Raw genomic sequence first — 17,433 nt, forward strand, 5'->3', positions numbered from 1 at the left:
AGGATTGCTGGCCAAGTGGGCTCAAACCTTTCAGGGTCAAGCCATTGTTTCTTTGAGCAAGAAACTTTATACACATTGCTAAGTATAGGTTAGTTCCAGGTTAGGATTCGAAAATGTTTCAATAAGCTTACAGCTTCCAACACAAACTTAAATGAATTTGAATAAACTAAATTATATAGAAAAGTAACACTGGATAAATCGAATAACCTGTCTTCTGATATTGATAATTTGATATATATATTATATAGTACTGACAAGCTTGTACTGAATTTATAGTAAAAACTAAATACTGTTATTTTTCTATTTTCAGATTTCATTTTGTTAGAATTTCAATATAAAACTGCAGAATTGGATAAAAAGAATTGTAGGTTCCTAGTCTAGTACAGACTTATTGAAGACTGTTACAGAAAACTAGGAACTAGGCAGTGCTACAACAATTTGAGAGGTGTACAATTTGCAATATCTGGAAAAGAGGTGCTAGAGTACAAATTGTATATAGACACAAAAATTATGTAAAAAGAGATGATTTATTTTGGTAAATGTGTGTAAAGAGTGCTGATAAATCGATACGAATGTAATTAGTGTGAGTCAAGGTGTGAGTATTTGTATAGTTAGTGATATACATTACAAATCAATATATTATATAGTTTGGGTGTAAATTTTGGACAGTCCTCCTAACATAATACTACATTGTATAGTGCAGTGAGCTGTGTATGGATTTGGCGTAAATCGGTGCCATTGACATAGTGTACATGTAAATCTAGTGGTAATCATTCACCATGTGTAGATTTAGAGTGGATCTCTGACTGACTGCGGGTACTTGTGGACAATGAGCAACGTAAGCCTAGGGGGTAATACCGGGTCCAGTATAAATTTCGATGCTGCAGCGTTACAGACACAACAAGAGGACGAATATAGAAAGGAGGAGGAGCAACAGCAGAATGAGGTAAACTGTTTTCAATGTTACCCCCCCCCCCCCCCCCCAAAAAAAAAAACAAACAAAACAAAAAAAACAAACAACTAAAACCAACAATTTGTTACAAAAAAACAACAAATGTTCTCAAACCCCCCCCCCCCCCCCCTCCACCAGTTTTTTTTGGGTGTGTGTTTTTTTTCAGGCAGAGTGAGACCCAAATTTGGTCTCATAAAAGGCCTTTAATAAATACCACTGGAGGGAGAAATAAAAAATTGAACAATTAAGTATTAAGCATGTTGAATGAAAAATCTCACCTCATTCATGAATTTCATTCAATCCTTTACGTTTTTCTGACATCCTTAAGTATTAAACAAATACAATAAATTTAAAGCATTATAAAAAGCGATACTTTCAAACAAATCTGTATTTTTCTATATATCTTTTTTATTGGAGAAGAGTGTTAAATATTTAAACACCATTTGAACACAGGAATTTGACAGCTTATTTGTTTTACCTGTTTTTGAATTGGAATTTAGAAATTCTGTTTGAAGCTATTTAAGTTTCTTTCAAATTCTGCTTGCTTGGCCACCTGTGAGTTAACCATTATTTGTTTTCAGTCTGTTCAGATACTCTTATATGTGGCCTCTAATTTTATAAATGCAAATAATTACAAAAAAAATCATGCTTCACTAATAAAGTTCAAGATTAAGAGAAACTTGTAAGTTGAAACATTTAGTGAAATACTATTTCGTACAGTCAACAGTGGTTTACTTCGGAAGTTAAACAACTTTGACAAAAAGACTTTACATGAAAAAGTGCTATAAGTTGCATGTTTGTTTTTTTTATTTTTTTTATTTTACTCAATTGTGTTTTTATTTGGATTTTTTTTTTAATGGGGTGGGGTGGAAGTGGGGGGTAGGGATTTGTGAGTTGAGGGTAGAGAAGTGGGTTTGTGTGTAAAGTCTAAAGAGACCTGAATGAATTTCAGAAGGATTTACTTTTAGCTAATTCTTTAATAAGAAAGGACAGCAAGATATCAGGATTTCTATGTGTAAAGTGGGTGTCACTGCTTTATATCAAAGGATAGTTTTAATTGACTGTCAAATGGTTTGTTACCATGGCAATGACCAACTTTGAGTACCATTTGCTGTTTTACAGAATTACTCATCGAATAGCAGAGGATGAGAAAAAGGTTGTTTTTATAATACATGTTGTTTTTTGTGTACTGAAAGTGCAAGTGGATCATATTATTTCACGATTTTGGGAACAAAACCCATACCCATGGAATTGGGAATTTCAGCGATGTTTTGTTTAAATTGGGGAAAAAAGCCTGACTTAAATTTTGCATTGTACAGTGATAAAAAAATGTGAACAATCACTGTGTCGGATCCTCAAACATTTAAGCACTCTTACAACATTGAAAAAGAACCTATTTTTAAGTATTTTAGATTTTTTTTATTAAATACTTTCAATTGGAAATTTTTACCTGTAATTAAAGCACTTTTTTTTCAAAATTAATTATTTTTAGAATTTTTTATTCAATAATTTAAATTTTGGAATTTTTCCCTGTAGATACTAGATAAGGAAAAAATATAATATGAGCCGCGTCACAACAAAACCAACATAATGGGTTTGCGACCAGCATGGATCCAGACCAGCCTGCGCATGTTATAGGGTTTGTAAAAATCCCTGTATATTAGATCCATTATTGCCTAAAAGAATTTTTTTACTTGCCTTCATGGTCAAGGGGTTAGAGTCGATGACTTCTAATCCAGTTACCTATCTGGCGTGGGTTTGATCCCCAGGATATGCTTTGGTTGAGAAAAGGCGTAAAATAAAACAAACAAACAAACTCTCCAAGGCTTTCAGTGCCGGTTAAACTCAAAATCTAATTCACATGAAATTGTATACATTGTATATTTATTAAATGTTGTCGTTGAAAAAAAAACAAAATGAGGCAAAAAATATATACTGCAGGTTACTGGTAGTGGACTAGTGGTGTACTATATGCCTCTTCATTGTACCAAAAATTTTGACCAGGAAAAAAAACGTTGGTTTGTAAATTTATATTTTTGAGTCTACATTATATAGAACTACATTTAGTTTACTAACATTTCATTATTTATTTTTCAGTTGCGTGCATTACTGACGAATGCATTTGATGACTTAATCGACGATGATGATATACTTTCCATTACCTCGGACGACGGTACAGACTCGCGGAATGTCAGTCTGGTCCGTCGCCATAGCAACGATAGTCTCAGTAGAATGGTACCGGAGGAAAACAAGTGAGTGTACAAATGTACCTATAAACGTTAACAATTGATTTCCATTTTAAGGGGTTTTTTTTCGTTCTATACCAGGGACACAAGGCGTTATAAGGCTGCTTCCCCAAAGAAAATTACTTTAAATTCATGCAGTTTTCCCGAAAAATTGAACTTTGAATTGAAAGTTATTTTATTTTTGCAAATATACTGTGTAATTTTCCCCCAAAATTAAGGTCAGGGCTGCGTCTCCAACCTGTGAAAAAAGCCCTGATTTTTATCTTTTCTTATTTTTTATTATTAAAAAGTTAGAGATTATAACTACTGCATCATCGTTGTTGTCCTTGCCATGCAAAATCTTTAATGTAGCCCATTATTCAAACGTTGTAGAAGTTAACAATATGAAAGCTAATTATAAAAAATTACAGTTGTTGGATAAGGGGAATAATTCTGTAAGCTATGATTTTGTGCCCCTTTTAAAAAAATTGATTATTGATAGCCGTTGTCCTTAAATATCCAAGTGTTAACACTACTGCATGCAGTGCTCTTATTAAAGGAGATCCACTGAGGTCAAAAAGCTTTGAAATTCTTACAAAGATTAAACGAAATGGAATAATCAACATAGGATAATAAACATGCTTCGAGTTAAATTTAAAAATCATTTTTTTTTTTTTTTTTTTGTTCAGTTCTTATCCTGGGGTGGGGGAATGATTAAAAACTTGTACACAAGTTGATTGATTCCTACCTCTTAAATTTGGTTCATGAATACTGGAAAAATATTGCCAGACCTGATATTAGGACAAAAAACTTCACTGGAGTCCCTTTAAGAAAAATTGTACATAAATGAAATTAATTTCTAAAAATATTTGATTTTTCACATTCCCATTTTTATCCCATTATTGATACACAGTTTTTGTATAAATCACTGTTGGATCAAATCTTGTCGGAGACATATTTAGCTGTTTTATAGACATAAAATTTTTTGTTTCACACAAGTGCTTACTCATGGCTGAAATAATGCTAATATAGGTTACCAGAGACATTTTTCTACTGAGTAAAGCTTGAATGCTGCCACTTTATCTTTATAATCAAGATTTGAGCCACGACATGACAAAACCAACATAATGGGTTTGCGACCAGCATGGATCCAGATCAGCCTGCGCATCCGCGCAGTCTGATCAGGATCCATGCTGTTCGCTATCAGTTTCTCTACTTGTTATAGGGTTTGTAAGCGAACAGCATGGATCCTGATCAGACTGCGCTGATGCGCAGGCTGGTCTGGATCCATGCTGGTAGCAAACGCACTATGTTGGTTTTGTCGTGACGCGGCTCATTTATTTTTTTCTCTTAAAATTTCAGACTGGCAGAGCAACCTGAGGAAGAGGCCAACTGGAGAAAATTTCCCCAGGGGGCGCCAGGTGCTGGCGCCCTATTCAGACAGTTACCACAGTCTCGATACGCTCAGATGGAACCATTGTCACGTACACAAGAACTGCCTCGAGGCCAGTTTGACCTAGTGCGGGCCAGTGTGGAAAGCCTGCCTAATTTTCCTACAAATCAAAATGGACTAGACCAGGATATTAATAGTAATCCAAGTTTGCGAAGCAGTCGAGATCATCTTGATAGTGATTACCATAGCAACGCAGAAGACAATCAAAATGCCGATTTCCATGGCAATGTTTATCCCATACCATTAGCTCAAGGTCATCATGGGGCCGCTCAAGGTCATTGTTCGAAACCTGTTTTAACGGAAGATCATCAGGCACATCATCATAGTAATCAAGTTGAAAGAGACAACATTCTGCGTCAAAGCATCGAAGATTTTTCCAAATTTAAAGAGGCATACCAGTCTCAGGAACATTTGTTTACCCATCATGCACCAGTGGGTCATGATTCAAACATTCAAGGTCATCAACATTATCATGCAGCAGAACATCCGTACGATCAAGGTCATGGAGGTCAAGGCCATTACTACCATCATGATCAAGGTCAACCAGTTTATCACCATGGTTACGAGGGTCATCATCATTTTCAGAACATTTATCAAGATAGGCCTTATCATACCATAGGGGAGCGTGAAGAAGCTGAAGGCGGAAACGCTCACCAGGGGGAGGACATGCACTATTATCAGCATGGCTACACTGGGGGTCATATTGATCATGGTTTTCATGGTAACCAAATGCTGCCCCAGGGTCAAGGTCATGAGTATAATTTGCAGGCAACTAGTCAAGATCATGGTTTTCATTCTCACAATACCGATAAAAATGAACATTATAAAAATCAGCATTCGAAATCTGTAAATACCAGCGGGCATTCAAGTTCCAGTAGTGGAAGAAAATTACCCCAAGTGACTTACAGGTTCCAAAGTACCTCTAATGAAGCTCAAGATAAGCAAAGAGGAGAAATGTCAAGAAATAGAGAAAAAGAACCAATTCCTCAGAAGGAAAAGACCGAGGCATATGTTGATAACTACAAAGTGAGATATGAAAAAGAACACGAGAGAAAGAGAGAAGAAATCAGCCAGAGGGAAAAAGAAGGGAAAAAAGCAGAGAAAAATATGGATGCAGAATTTATGGGGCAAGGTAAGGCCATGAGTTTCACACTTTTAAATTACTTATATGATGTGCATAGTCAATGTCATAATTTTTTCACATCAATAATTTCATGGTAAGGCCAACATTTTTTTATAAAATGTTTTACGGGACCGCCAACCGTATTTTTAGAGAAAATCAAATAAAAATAAAAGTTCATTTAAGAACTTTTTATTTTCATTTTGTCCGCCGACCTCTCTTACCCACTTCTGTCAAAATTAAAAGTTACTCGGTAGAATCTATGGTAAACGTTTTTCACTTCAATTGTTAACGATACTTAACTGTAGAATCTTGGTAAAGCAAAGGAACTTGCTTAAAACAAATGAAAAGTTAATCCCTTTGATGTTTACAAGAATGTTACAAAAGGCGTAACAAAATGGAAGGGCAATAACTTAACAAGCTTGTAATAAATTAGCCCGTGTGAATATCACGGGACACCGGGTCATGAAAGTTCGCGACACTGGGTCTCGCTTTTGTAAACTTGTTTTCAATATAACTATGGCAATTTGAGTAATAAATATTAGAGCAGTTTATCACACATGATAGCCTGCAAAGCTGTTAGAAAGCACGACTGGGAAGTAACATCCATTGCATGAGTTGATTTGAATCATTTTCACTTTCAGAACAGTTGTAAAAAATTAAATGGGCACGGGATCAAAGCCGTTGATTGACTAAGGTGTCAGAATGAAATATTTACTCGATTTACCACGGAACATGAGAAAACTTTGACACATTAAAATTTAGACCCATGTATAGGTTTTTATAAAAAATATAAGGGGAAAATCTGGACTTGCATTTTACTTTGACATATCGAGAAAATTGAGTAATCGAAATTCAACTCATACGAGTTCTACTTACATTGTAGAATCTAAGATTTATTGTTAGTAAATTGATAATAAAAAATCTTTATTAAAAATCTTTGAAAACAATTGATTAATTTATAATACCAAAATAATAAATTCCTGAAAGTCCTTTGGTGGACAGATTTTTGTTGTTGTCTTGTTGAAATACAAGGCTTCTTTATAATTGAACACAGTCATTTATAGCATTTATTAAGTTTACATTATATCATGACCAGTAGACTAAAGTTATGTGTTTTTTAAGAAGTTTTTTACTAGATCAATATTGAGAAAATTGGCCTTTTTTTCAATGTAAGATTATGAGCATAAGTCCTCTTTGACATTTCTGTAAAAGATTGTCTGTAATAAATTCTCTGCAGAAAACCCTGATTTTGTAACAATGTATGCCATTTGATTTTCTATTTACTGTCAATGACTTTCATTTTACTAATCATTTGAAATATGAATAATTTTCAGAAATTGCAAATTTTTTGCGCATACAGAACTTACTCTCTTAAAGATGATTTGAAGTTGTTGATTTAATTTACCTTGTGAAACTGAGATTGTACAATATTATGTTTGTACCTCTGTAAATGGTTAAGGTTTCTGATCTCAAATCACTCTCCCTGTGTGATGTTGTGGATTAGAATCCTGTCAGGAACTTAATTTGGATTCCCATGAGGAAACTATCAGTAAGCTTATAATAGGTTTGTTGTTCTATCACTATAATCAGGTTGCAAGCTTGTGTCAGTATTGTAAAGCTTGAGAGTGGCAATACAACCTTGTTTGGATACTCTTGAAATGAAGGGACTAAACAATGAATTTGGAGTTGTGTGGCATGTCTGCCCTAAATGCAAAAAGACAAACTAATACAAATTCTAGATCAGCAGTAATAGTTACATAAAACAAAAGCAAAAGTGACTTAAAACATTTTTTTCAATTATTTTGTTAAAAATCATGTCAAAAATATTTCAAAACTATAAAATCATTGATTTCATGATTAAAAAATCTGTTTTTGGAGTGTTAAAAAATATGTTTGAAAATAAAAAAATTTCACCTCATTTGTCATTTTATTTTTATTTTGTGGTCGACTGATAAGAAAATTGAATTTTATTTTTATTTTTATTTATCCCCCCCCCCCCGACCCAATTTTTTATAAAAATGTCCCGTAAAACATTTAATAAAAAAATGTTGGCCTAATGGTTTATTTATGACATTGGTCAAAATTGACGTATTTTCGATGTAGATCTAAACAACTAAGCCTTTTTTTTTTTTTAATCTTTAGATTTTTAAGTTAAGCAGAGCAACTTTTTACTCATAAAATAAGTCTTGATACTCTGTTAGAACAATCATTTTCAAAATTGATGAAAACAAAATATTTTTGTATTTCATTTATATTTTCATAAATATACACGTATATATATATATAAATTTCTTTATTGTTTCATAGCTGGAAATGGGGAGAACCAACAACTGGCACAGCTTCAGATATTGTATAAAGCACGAGGGAGGAAAATAGAAGAGCTAACTAATGAGATAGAAGTTGTCAAAAGTGAATCTGGGAGAGAACTGAGAATTCTGAAACATCAACTTTCCGTGGCAAAAGGTAAACCTGAAATTTTATGATTTTTAATACTTAAAGCATTTTCATACTGTTCTTGTCTTAAGGTAGTCTTACTGCAATGCTTTCCGCCAAAAAAATCTAACATCTGCCAATATCGTAGCAAATTGGTTATTTTCTGAACGTTATTTTTTTCAAAATCTTGAGCAATCACTCATCCTTTATCGCTATGTACTAAGTTCCAGTTATGAACGGTTAAAAAATTTGAGTAGTGAAGATTGTGAAAAAATAATGTTCCGGAAATGACCGATTTATTATGATACTGGCCGATGTAAGACATTTTTTGGCGGGAAAGCATTGCAGTAAGTCCACCTTAAGTTTGTCTGTTCGCTTCTTGGTGGAGGTTAGTCTTTTCGGACAATTTTGGCATTATTTAAGGTATGGGTCCTCATTGAGAAGACGTGCAGAAACAGTTTTCCAGTGAGTCATACCTGCAGCATGCCTCCAGATTAAAAAAAAAATTCGTGAAAATTTTGAAAATGTATTTAGAATTAAAATAGTGTGCTGCGAACAAGTAAAGTAATTTACACATTGCATAAATTGCCAAGAAGAGGTCAAAATATGTTAGATTAGCAGTTAGTTATAAGTGCGTTAGTTACACAGTAGAAATATTATGATAAATAGAGAAAAATCAGTCATTAATGGCACATAACATGTAAGTTATAACTTGAATCATGAATCTTGAATCTTTTTACTTTTCCTTAAATGTTTACATTGTGTTAACTCTTTACAGAATGTATATTGTACATGTATATTCACATGAAAAAAAAACAACAAATCAGTGCTACAGATAAGCAGCGTATCTGCGTAATTACCCAATAATTTTGACCAATTTACCCAAATAAAATAAAATCTTTGCGTAATAAAAACGCAAATCAAAATATCAGTACCCAATTTGTTTTGATACTCTAGCGTATTTTCAATATCTTGGACCATAATTCACCTAGCAAAAACTGCCAAACAAATCCGAAAATAGCCTGTTTCCCATTGTATACACACCGGTCTCAAATATCGACAGTCAGTAAGACCGGTGTACACAATGGCCTGTTTCCCTTTCTGTACTTTCGTTTTCCATTTGTTAACCGGGAACAATTGAGTAGACTGGTTTAAAGATATTTTTTCGCGGAAAAGCTTTATATACTTATGAGAGATAACTAAATAGCAGTCCAGACTGAGGTTTATTTACTTTCTGCTTCAACAAAATGGCGAAACGGGGCTGATAAAAATTAATTATTTCAATGCAGTCTAACAAAATATTTGGTTATTTTACCGAGCCAGATGTTGTAAAAAATTTGTTAAATGAACTTTTTAGACAATGTTTGTTTACAGTCTTTGTGTATATTGTTTCCGAGATCCTGGACAATATTTTGACCGATGCAAATCTATGCAAACCAATAAATTTTTCAATGATACCCAATTTTGTTTCTGTGTTACCCAATTGCTTGTCAAGTCCAGGGGTAAATACCCAATTAACTCAAAAGCTTATCTGCAGCTCTGAACAAATTGTTAATTATTTTTCTGGGAAAGGTTTTTTTTAACATACAATTTATATTTTGGAGAAAAAAAGTTAAAGAATGTTTTCACTACTGTTAAGTATAACAAAAGGATTATGGATAAATGCGTACAAGTTATTTTAATCAGGATTTAGAGATTATAGCCAGCTCAGTAAATTATTTGTATAAGGGATTAAGGATAAAGTATACCACACCAAAAAATGTCAGGTCAACCTGCTTTAGTTGACATTATTTAAATCAAGGAATAGACAGACTTTCAAGAAATGTTGGGTCCATATTAGATTTTAACATTAAGGAATAGGCAGACTTTCAGGAAATGTTGGGTCCTTATTAGATTTTAACATTAAGGAATAGGCAGACTTTCAAGAAATGTTGGGTCCATATTAGATTTTAACATTAAGGAATAGGCAGACTTTCAGGAAATGTTGGGTCAACCTGTTTTATTTGACATTACATTTAGGAATAGGCGGACTTGCAGGAAATGTCAATCAACCTGATTTTAATAGAACTTGTCAAACACTTTCTAAAATTCTTGTTTGGTTACATTAAGCCATGTACGAGTTCCTTCATAATAAATAGTTGCTCTCCTTATTTTATGGACATTAAGGAATAGTCAGACCTCAGGGGCTGTTATTCAGGGCATTTTATCCATTTACTGCAGGGGCTGTTCATTCAGGTTATTTTATCCATCTACTACAGGGGCTGTTGCATATTCAGGGCATTTTATCCATTTTCTACAGGGGCTGTTCACCATTTTTGTTCCATTAGGAAAATTCATAAAAAAATCATGCAGTTTTCTCCAAATAATCAATTTAGGCCAATTTTTTTTTATATTTTGGTTTACTGATTTTTTCCAAAAAAAGGTAGGGTCGGCGGCGGGAAAAAAAGAAAAGAAAAGGTTTTCATAACTATAAATGTGTTGCATACATAAACATAGTACTCACTAGAGCAATGATTATGAAATTAAATACATCGCTGATTGTCTATTCCAAAGATTGTCTAAATACACAAAAAAAAACTTTTGCTCGCATTGTTTAAAAACACACATGAAATCTACATACGATGACTTATGACAAGTGGCAAGCCAGCCCTTCAAAAGAATCTGTCATTCTTTGATGTTTACACACTGCTGTGTAATCTGAATCATCCAAGGTGCCGAAACTCAGCTGACTTGCACTCATTTCTTTATAGATCAGAAGTTAAAAAAAAACTGTCAAGAAAAGATTACACATGTACAATTATTGCTCATTGTGAAAATATTTTTATCGGATAATTAGCGGGTCAATTTTTGACATAAAAATCTACAAATAGTAAGTGCATTTTTTTATTTTGTTTGAAAACCTGTATTCAATCTGCTTTTAAAGACTAATTATTTTTTGTTAAATCTGAAAATACTGATCTTGTCAATTGCAGCAGATTTCTCTCGCTCTGCCCTTGAATGTAATTGCTTACGTAATTTGGCGTGTTTTTTTTTTTGTTTGTTTTTGTAGTTGTTTTTTTTTTTACATTTTTACGCATTTGGACCTTAAATGCATGGATGAAATATGATCAAAGCTGTGAGAATGGCTTGACCCATTTATCATAATACACCAATAAACACTTTCCCCAACTAGCAGACGGCAGGCCATTCTTGAGTAAAGATAACCGGTTGCGTATCTCACTGTATAAATCGTATGTAAAATAGTCTGGCATATGGTAGGTTTAACAGTTAATTTAAAGACTTACCGTGACGTTTCTTTGACAAGTCGTATTATTGGCGGCGTATTTCAAGACAACACTGAATTTTTTTGGGGGCTGATTTTTTTTTTTTTCATTTTCCCAAAATACAGAGTCGGCGGGTCAGTAAACCGAAATATCAAAAAATAATGGCCTTACATCAATTTTGTTTTGTTCTTTTGCAAAGATGTCACATTATTTTCATCCAAATTAAAGGGAAGGGCCCTTTACTCTCTTACATGTACGTGGGGAAAATGCTCTGTTTAAATCCATGTTTCACAATTTAGCTTAAGATATATACATTCAAATTAAATCTGTCATACTTATCCCCACCATTATCAACTTCTAATCCTTTTCTTTGTTGTCATAATGACAAATATGTGGTCATAAAAAATCTAATCTTTGACATTTGAAATACTTCATCGAAATCATCAAAAGGTTGATTAACAATCTCTGAATTTTTAGGGCAGCTTCTCAGATTACCTGGTTATTGTGTGTCATTCAATATGTTTTGATCCAAACGATCAGTGTAAGATGAATATCTATTGATGTTTAAGAGATCTCCTCAAGTTACCTTAGTACCTTTGTGTTGAAAATATTCCAAATTTGTGCCCGGCTTTATGCATTTATTTTTATTGTTTAAAAGATCTACCTCTGTTTTGAATTGGCTTTTTATTTTACAGGCCCATTATATATGACCTAAAAATTGTGCTTTATTTTTATTTCTCAAAAACTTTATTTTAGGTGTGATATTATGATTTAAAGTTTCCAAAAAGCTACTCTGTGGCCATTTACCTGCACTAAAAAGTAAAAACCATATATACTGTATAAGAGGATATTAATGCGTCACAAAAATTTTTGCGAATGTCAAAAAGTAGACTTTTTGTGTGAGGAAATATTTGTGAAAAAATATGATTTCTTGAATTTAATTCTGTTTTTTGTGATATCATAGTACGCAGGTACATGTTAAGAATATGCCTTTATTGTAATCGTTCAATTCAGTTGTTTAATACTTTTATTATTTATATAGGTGTTTGAAATAAACATTGTTAGTTTGATAAATACCCGAAGTGGAGTATGGGGGCACAGGTGTCATATGGACACATTTCTAGTTCTATTTTAATTATTTTGATTAAATAAAACATTTTTTAAATCTTCATTGTTTCAAAGCTTGAAAATTTAATGGGGAGAATCAACAGCTGACACAGCTTCAGATTTTGTATAAAGCACGAGGGAGGAAAATAGAAGAGCCTTTTAATGAGATTATGCTTCATTTATTAAGTTGTCTACTTTTTTTTTAAGGGGAGAAAGAAGGTTCTTCGAAGAGTCTGGATAACGTGCAGTCGTTGTACCAAGAGGCAAAGAACGAGAACGCTCAGTTGGTAGGCCGCGTACATGCATGCGAGTCGCAGATCGAAGGTCTGAAGAAAGGCAAGGAAGAGGTAGATCTATTATGTTCATGTTTTTTTCCCCACAAATTAGATAATGACAAATGTTTAGAGTACTTACTATTTTTTATCTCTTGAATGTTTCTAATATATTTCGTTACCATATGAAAATAAATCCTGTATTGATAGAAGAAACTTAAATAAATATCCTCTATGTAGTGAGAAAAGGATTTAAAAAGGTATTTAGTAGAAACTCCAAAAAACCGAATCTCAACACCTGACCGGAATTATCATAAAACCAAACATTTCACAGGGTCCTTATTTTTTCTCTCCCTTTTTTTTTAATGTTTAGAAATCCTCACAAAACCAGAAACTAGCTATTCCGAATACTGGCCAAAAAATTATACCAACTTTTGTGTTTTACAGTTGATCAAGAAACTTCAGACAGCCGAGTCCACGATAGAAACATTACATCAACATTTAGAGGAGCTTGGGTCATCGGACACGCTGACGAGGGCCCGTCACGATCACGAGGCCGTTGTTGGAGGGCTGCAAAAGAAATACGAGACTGAAATTAAACATTTGCAGGAAAATAATGAAAAACTGAAACAAACGATTCATGAAAAGGTAAAGTCATGGATTTCATCATTGACCTTGTAACATCAATAAGATTGGCATATATTATACATTTTTTGAATTTAAACTTATTTCTTTTCTGATCAGCTATGAATTGGCATAAAGCTACTGTATACTATAAGTGGTTAAGTTAGCGACGTGGAAATATTTGCGAATTTCACAAATATATGAAAATCGATAAAATTCCCTCTGGTGTTAATATCAACCAACCTATCATTTAGTTACTTCCCTTTCACAATTTGCTAATATTTTCACTAGCACAATGTTGGGAATTTTAAATTTGCCTACTTTTAGACACACGGAAATATCAACTTGTACAGTATACTACGGCTTTGAATTTTCAGTTAATTTGAGACTTTTCTATGTGAACCTTGAACCACAATGAATTTTTCATTACGGGTCTTATACTATTCTAAATTTGTACATAATTTGAGCCGTGTCACGACAAAACCAATATAGTGGGTTTGCGACCTCTGAGCAGTCTGATCCATGCTGTTCGCTATCAGTTTCTTTACTTGTAATAGGGTTTGTAAGCAAACAGCATGGATCCTGATCAGACTGCGCGGATGCGCAGGCTGGTCTGGATCCATGCTGGTCGCAAACGCATTACATTGGTTTTGTTGTGACACGTCTCATTTCATCTCAGGACCTCTGCCATCACTGAATTATGCAACCTTTTTTATTTATCTTTTTAATTTTGAACAAATTTATTATTAACCCTCTACCTTTCAGCCTTAATTTTCTTTTCTCACTAATTCTTTCTTGTACTATCTTGGTTAACAAGTATTAAGTTATGAATCTGCTGCAAAAATTATCACGTATTTAAAGAAGAATACTCCCAGAATGCTTGTATTGTAGAAAGGAGGCAGTAAATTGCATTAAAAATGAAAGGCACATGCACAAAATCATTGCTGATCGGATAAATCCTAAATACCAAAAAATTTTAATCTGGAACATTTTATTCTGCTTATGTACATTATTCATGCGTGTCAAGAAACAGAGATATTCTATGTTACTATTCTTTCAAGAATCAACCTTTAAGTATTAAGAACACAATGTAATTCTGATGATGATAAATTTTATAAAATATGTTATGTTTCTCCTAAGATATAGCTTTAATAACTTTATACCCTTCAATTTAATGATTTCCAATTACATAGAATGACGAGATTACCATATTAAAGCAGAAGTTAACGGACAGTATCAAGGCATCAGAAACTGCCCAGATATCTCGCGCAGAGACCATCAACCGTTTAACCCAGAGTTTGGAAGAGAGTCAAAAACGATGCAGAAACCTCCTGGAAGCATGTAAGTGGTTTACTGCAGCTTTATCCTTTACCGCCTCGAAGCATGTAAGTGGTTTACTGCAGTTTTATCTTTTATCTACTGAATGGTTTACTTCAGTTAAATCCTTTACCTCCTCGATGTAAGTGGTTTACTGCAGCTTTAATCCTTTACCTCTCCGCGAAGGCTGTTTGTTTATTGCAGTTTAATTCCCAACCTGCGGGAAATAGAAAGTGATCAGCCTTTGCCACCAGTATAGAGTCAGGCCATGACCTGCAAATCTGTACAGTCTGACCAGGCTCTAGATTGTTAGAACCACAAGCTTTGTATTTTGAAAATTGTAATCCCTTTAAACTTCAAATGAGTTGTTTTCAATTCAAAGTACGACAAAACCGTCAAAGAAATAAATAGACTGAGAGATAAAAATTAAGAAGAAAAATGTGTTTTCAAATTTTTGGTTTTTTGAAAGGTAAAGGTTTATATGATTGAACCCACCTGTTTTACATTAAGACTAGTATTTGGTTCAGTTTAGGATTATTTCTGGGTTTTAGATTAATAAGGCTCCTAGGTAACATTTTAATAATTTTTTTCAGCGTCCTCGCAGGAAATGAGTCAAATGAAAATTCACTTACAGCAGGCCTTGGCGTCTCGATCAATCTCTGATGAAATGTGCTCTAGTCTACAGGTAAGGCCCCCATCAAGTTTCAATTTTTTTATTTGAAATTTCTCATTGTGACCTGTTAAGTGCTGATCCTAGACTCTTGAGGGTTTTTTTTTTTTTTTTTTTTTGCCTTCCAGCTGTTTTACAAAATCTTTACTTTGAAAATTATGTGCATTTTTGGCCTTTTGTAATGCACCTGGGGCCATCATCTACCAGTAAAGCTAGAAAGCCACCATTCAAGCTTTCTTTGTCTAGCTGCTCACATTGAATATTTTTAGTGCGTTTAGTGAAAATTTTTGCGTATTTTCATCCAACATTTTGATTTTAAGTTACATTAAATAAATTTCATAAAAAACTAAATAGCGACATTTCATTAATAAACTGGGTTTTATATCGACTCCAGGTCTTATTTTGGTGTCCAAACAACCAAAATGAGTTTTATTAGCATAAAAATAGGTAACCTCATTGTGGCGAAATGGGAAATACAATTTCTGTCTGCATGAGAAACTCCGCCTTCGGATCATCCGTACATCAATATTAAATCAACAATCATGACTATAAGTAGCAATCCTAATTTAACGGTATATTTCCGCATTGTAACGGATGTTTTCATACAAATTTAATCTTTTTACGAGATTATTACTTTTACTGAACCCCAGGTTTAGTGCACCGTGAAGCTTAAACGGTTAAAGTGTGTTTGCACAAGAAAATATCACATTTGCTGTGTTCGGATAGCAACTATAAAACTGTGACGTAGCGCATACACGAGCTCATTATAGTCTTCATTTGCATGTTAAAATTCGTATACGAACTTTAGTGGTACCGTGGGGTTTCCCGTTTAAAATCCTTATTTATGAACAATATTTGATGCGATTTACAACAATACTATTAAACAGGTTAATGAAACTGTGAATGTTTGATTTTTAGGCCGACAGCAAAATATTTTTACATATTTATTTAATGTAACTTTAAAATATTAATATTTTTTTTTAATTTTAAAAATCTTAGATCTTTAGCTCTAACCCTTTCGCTGCCAGAGGATTATAGTTTTATTGATCACCTATTTGCCAAAGGGTTTTCTAAGAAATTACTATATTATTAATTAATATAATAATTATTATTATTTGTTATTAGTATTATAATAATTATATATGTTTCCAAATATGTTAGTATAAAAATAATTATTGTCGATGGTATAATTTTCTTTATATTTTTATTATTATTTTATTATTTATTATTATTATTATTATGATTATTATAGAAACGGCAAAAGCCGTCCATATGGCAAATACGCCGAAAATAACAGAGACGGCATAAGCCGTCGCTATGGCAGTGAAAGGGTTAAGTTATTCTCAGAATAATCTTAAATATTGTGCAAAATTACCCAAAAAGTAAAGTGTTCACGAGCACTGTTATTATGTCGGTTAAAATTCAAATCCTTGTTTTATGTTAAAACAGGACGAAATTCAAGATTTGAAGGAACAAGTTCAGATGTTGGAATCGGCATCACATCTCGGAGTTTCCTCTGTGGCCGGTCAGACACAATCAGTCACTGCTACATCAAACAATTTTGTAGATCAGAATGATTCTATGGCAGATCTTGGCATACGTAAGACGCTGGATTACGACACGCCACAAAGTTCGCCACCCAACTCTAGATCACAGTATGTATGACATGGAAAAAGCTTGTCAAATTGGAACCTTATGGTCCATTTTTAGCTCGACTATTCGAAGAATATGAGAGCTATTGTAGTTGCCCCGGCGTCGGCGTCAGCGTCCGCGTCGGCGTCTGCGTTGGTTAAAGTTTTTTGTAAAGTCAAATATCTCAATTATTACTTGAGATTATCAATTGAAACTTACAATACTTATTTATAGTAACAAGGTGCATCAGATTGACAAGTTGGATAACTCTGCCTACAATATTGACAGAATTATGCCCCTTTTTTACTTAGAAATTTTGGTTAAAGTTTTTTGTGAAGTCAAATATCTCAATCAATGCTTGA

General features: G+C 33.4%; 1 protein-coding gene across 2 annotated transcripts in view; it reads left to right on the plus strand.

Annotated features, from left to right (window-relative positions):
* Positions 1-314: 314 nt before the first annotated feature.
* LOC132740337 (golgin subfamily A member 4-like) overlaps positions 315-17,433 on the plus strand; it is a 57,396-nt gene continuing 40,277 nt past the window's right edge. For both annotated transcript variants that reach the window (XM_060728216.1, XM_060728217.1), the window contains exons 1-9: positions 315-946; positions 3,050-3,204; positions 4,540-5,762; positions 8,061-8,216; positions 12,764-12,903; positions 13,276-13,476; positions 14,646-14,793; positions 15,363-15,454; positions 16,889-17,094. In XM_060728216.1, the coding sequence (XP_060584199.1) occupies positions 830-946; positions 3,050-3,204; positions 4,540-5,762; positions 8,061-8,216; positions 12,764-12,903; positions 13,276-13,476; positions 14,646-14,793; positions 15,363-15,454; positions 16,889-17,094 (2,438 nt within the window). In that variant the 5' untranslated portion in view covers positions 315-829. The remainder of the gene's footprint in view (positions 947-3,049; positions 3,205-4,539; positions 5,763-8,060; positions 8,217-12,763; positions 12,904-13,275; positions 13,477-14,645; positions 14,794-15,362; positions 15,455-16,888; positions 17,095-17,433) is intronic.

The sequence above is a fragment of the Ruditapes philippinarum genome, unplaced genomic scaffold (genome assembly GCF_026571515.1).
Source record: "Ruditapes philippinarum isolate M1 unplaced genomic scaffold, ASM2657151v2 ctg6880_1_1_1_1, whole genome shotgun sequence".
NCBI classification, from domain to species: domain Eukaryota; kingdom Metazoa; phylum Mollusca; class Bivalvia; order Venerida; family Veneridae; genus Ruditapes; species Ruditapes philippinarum.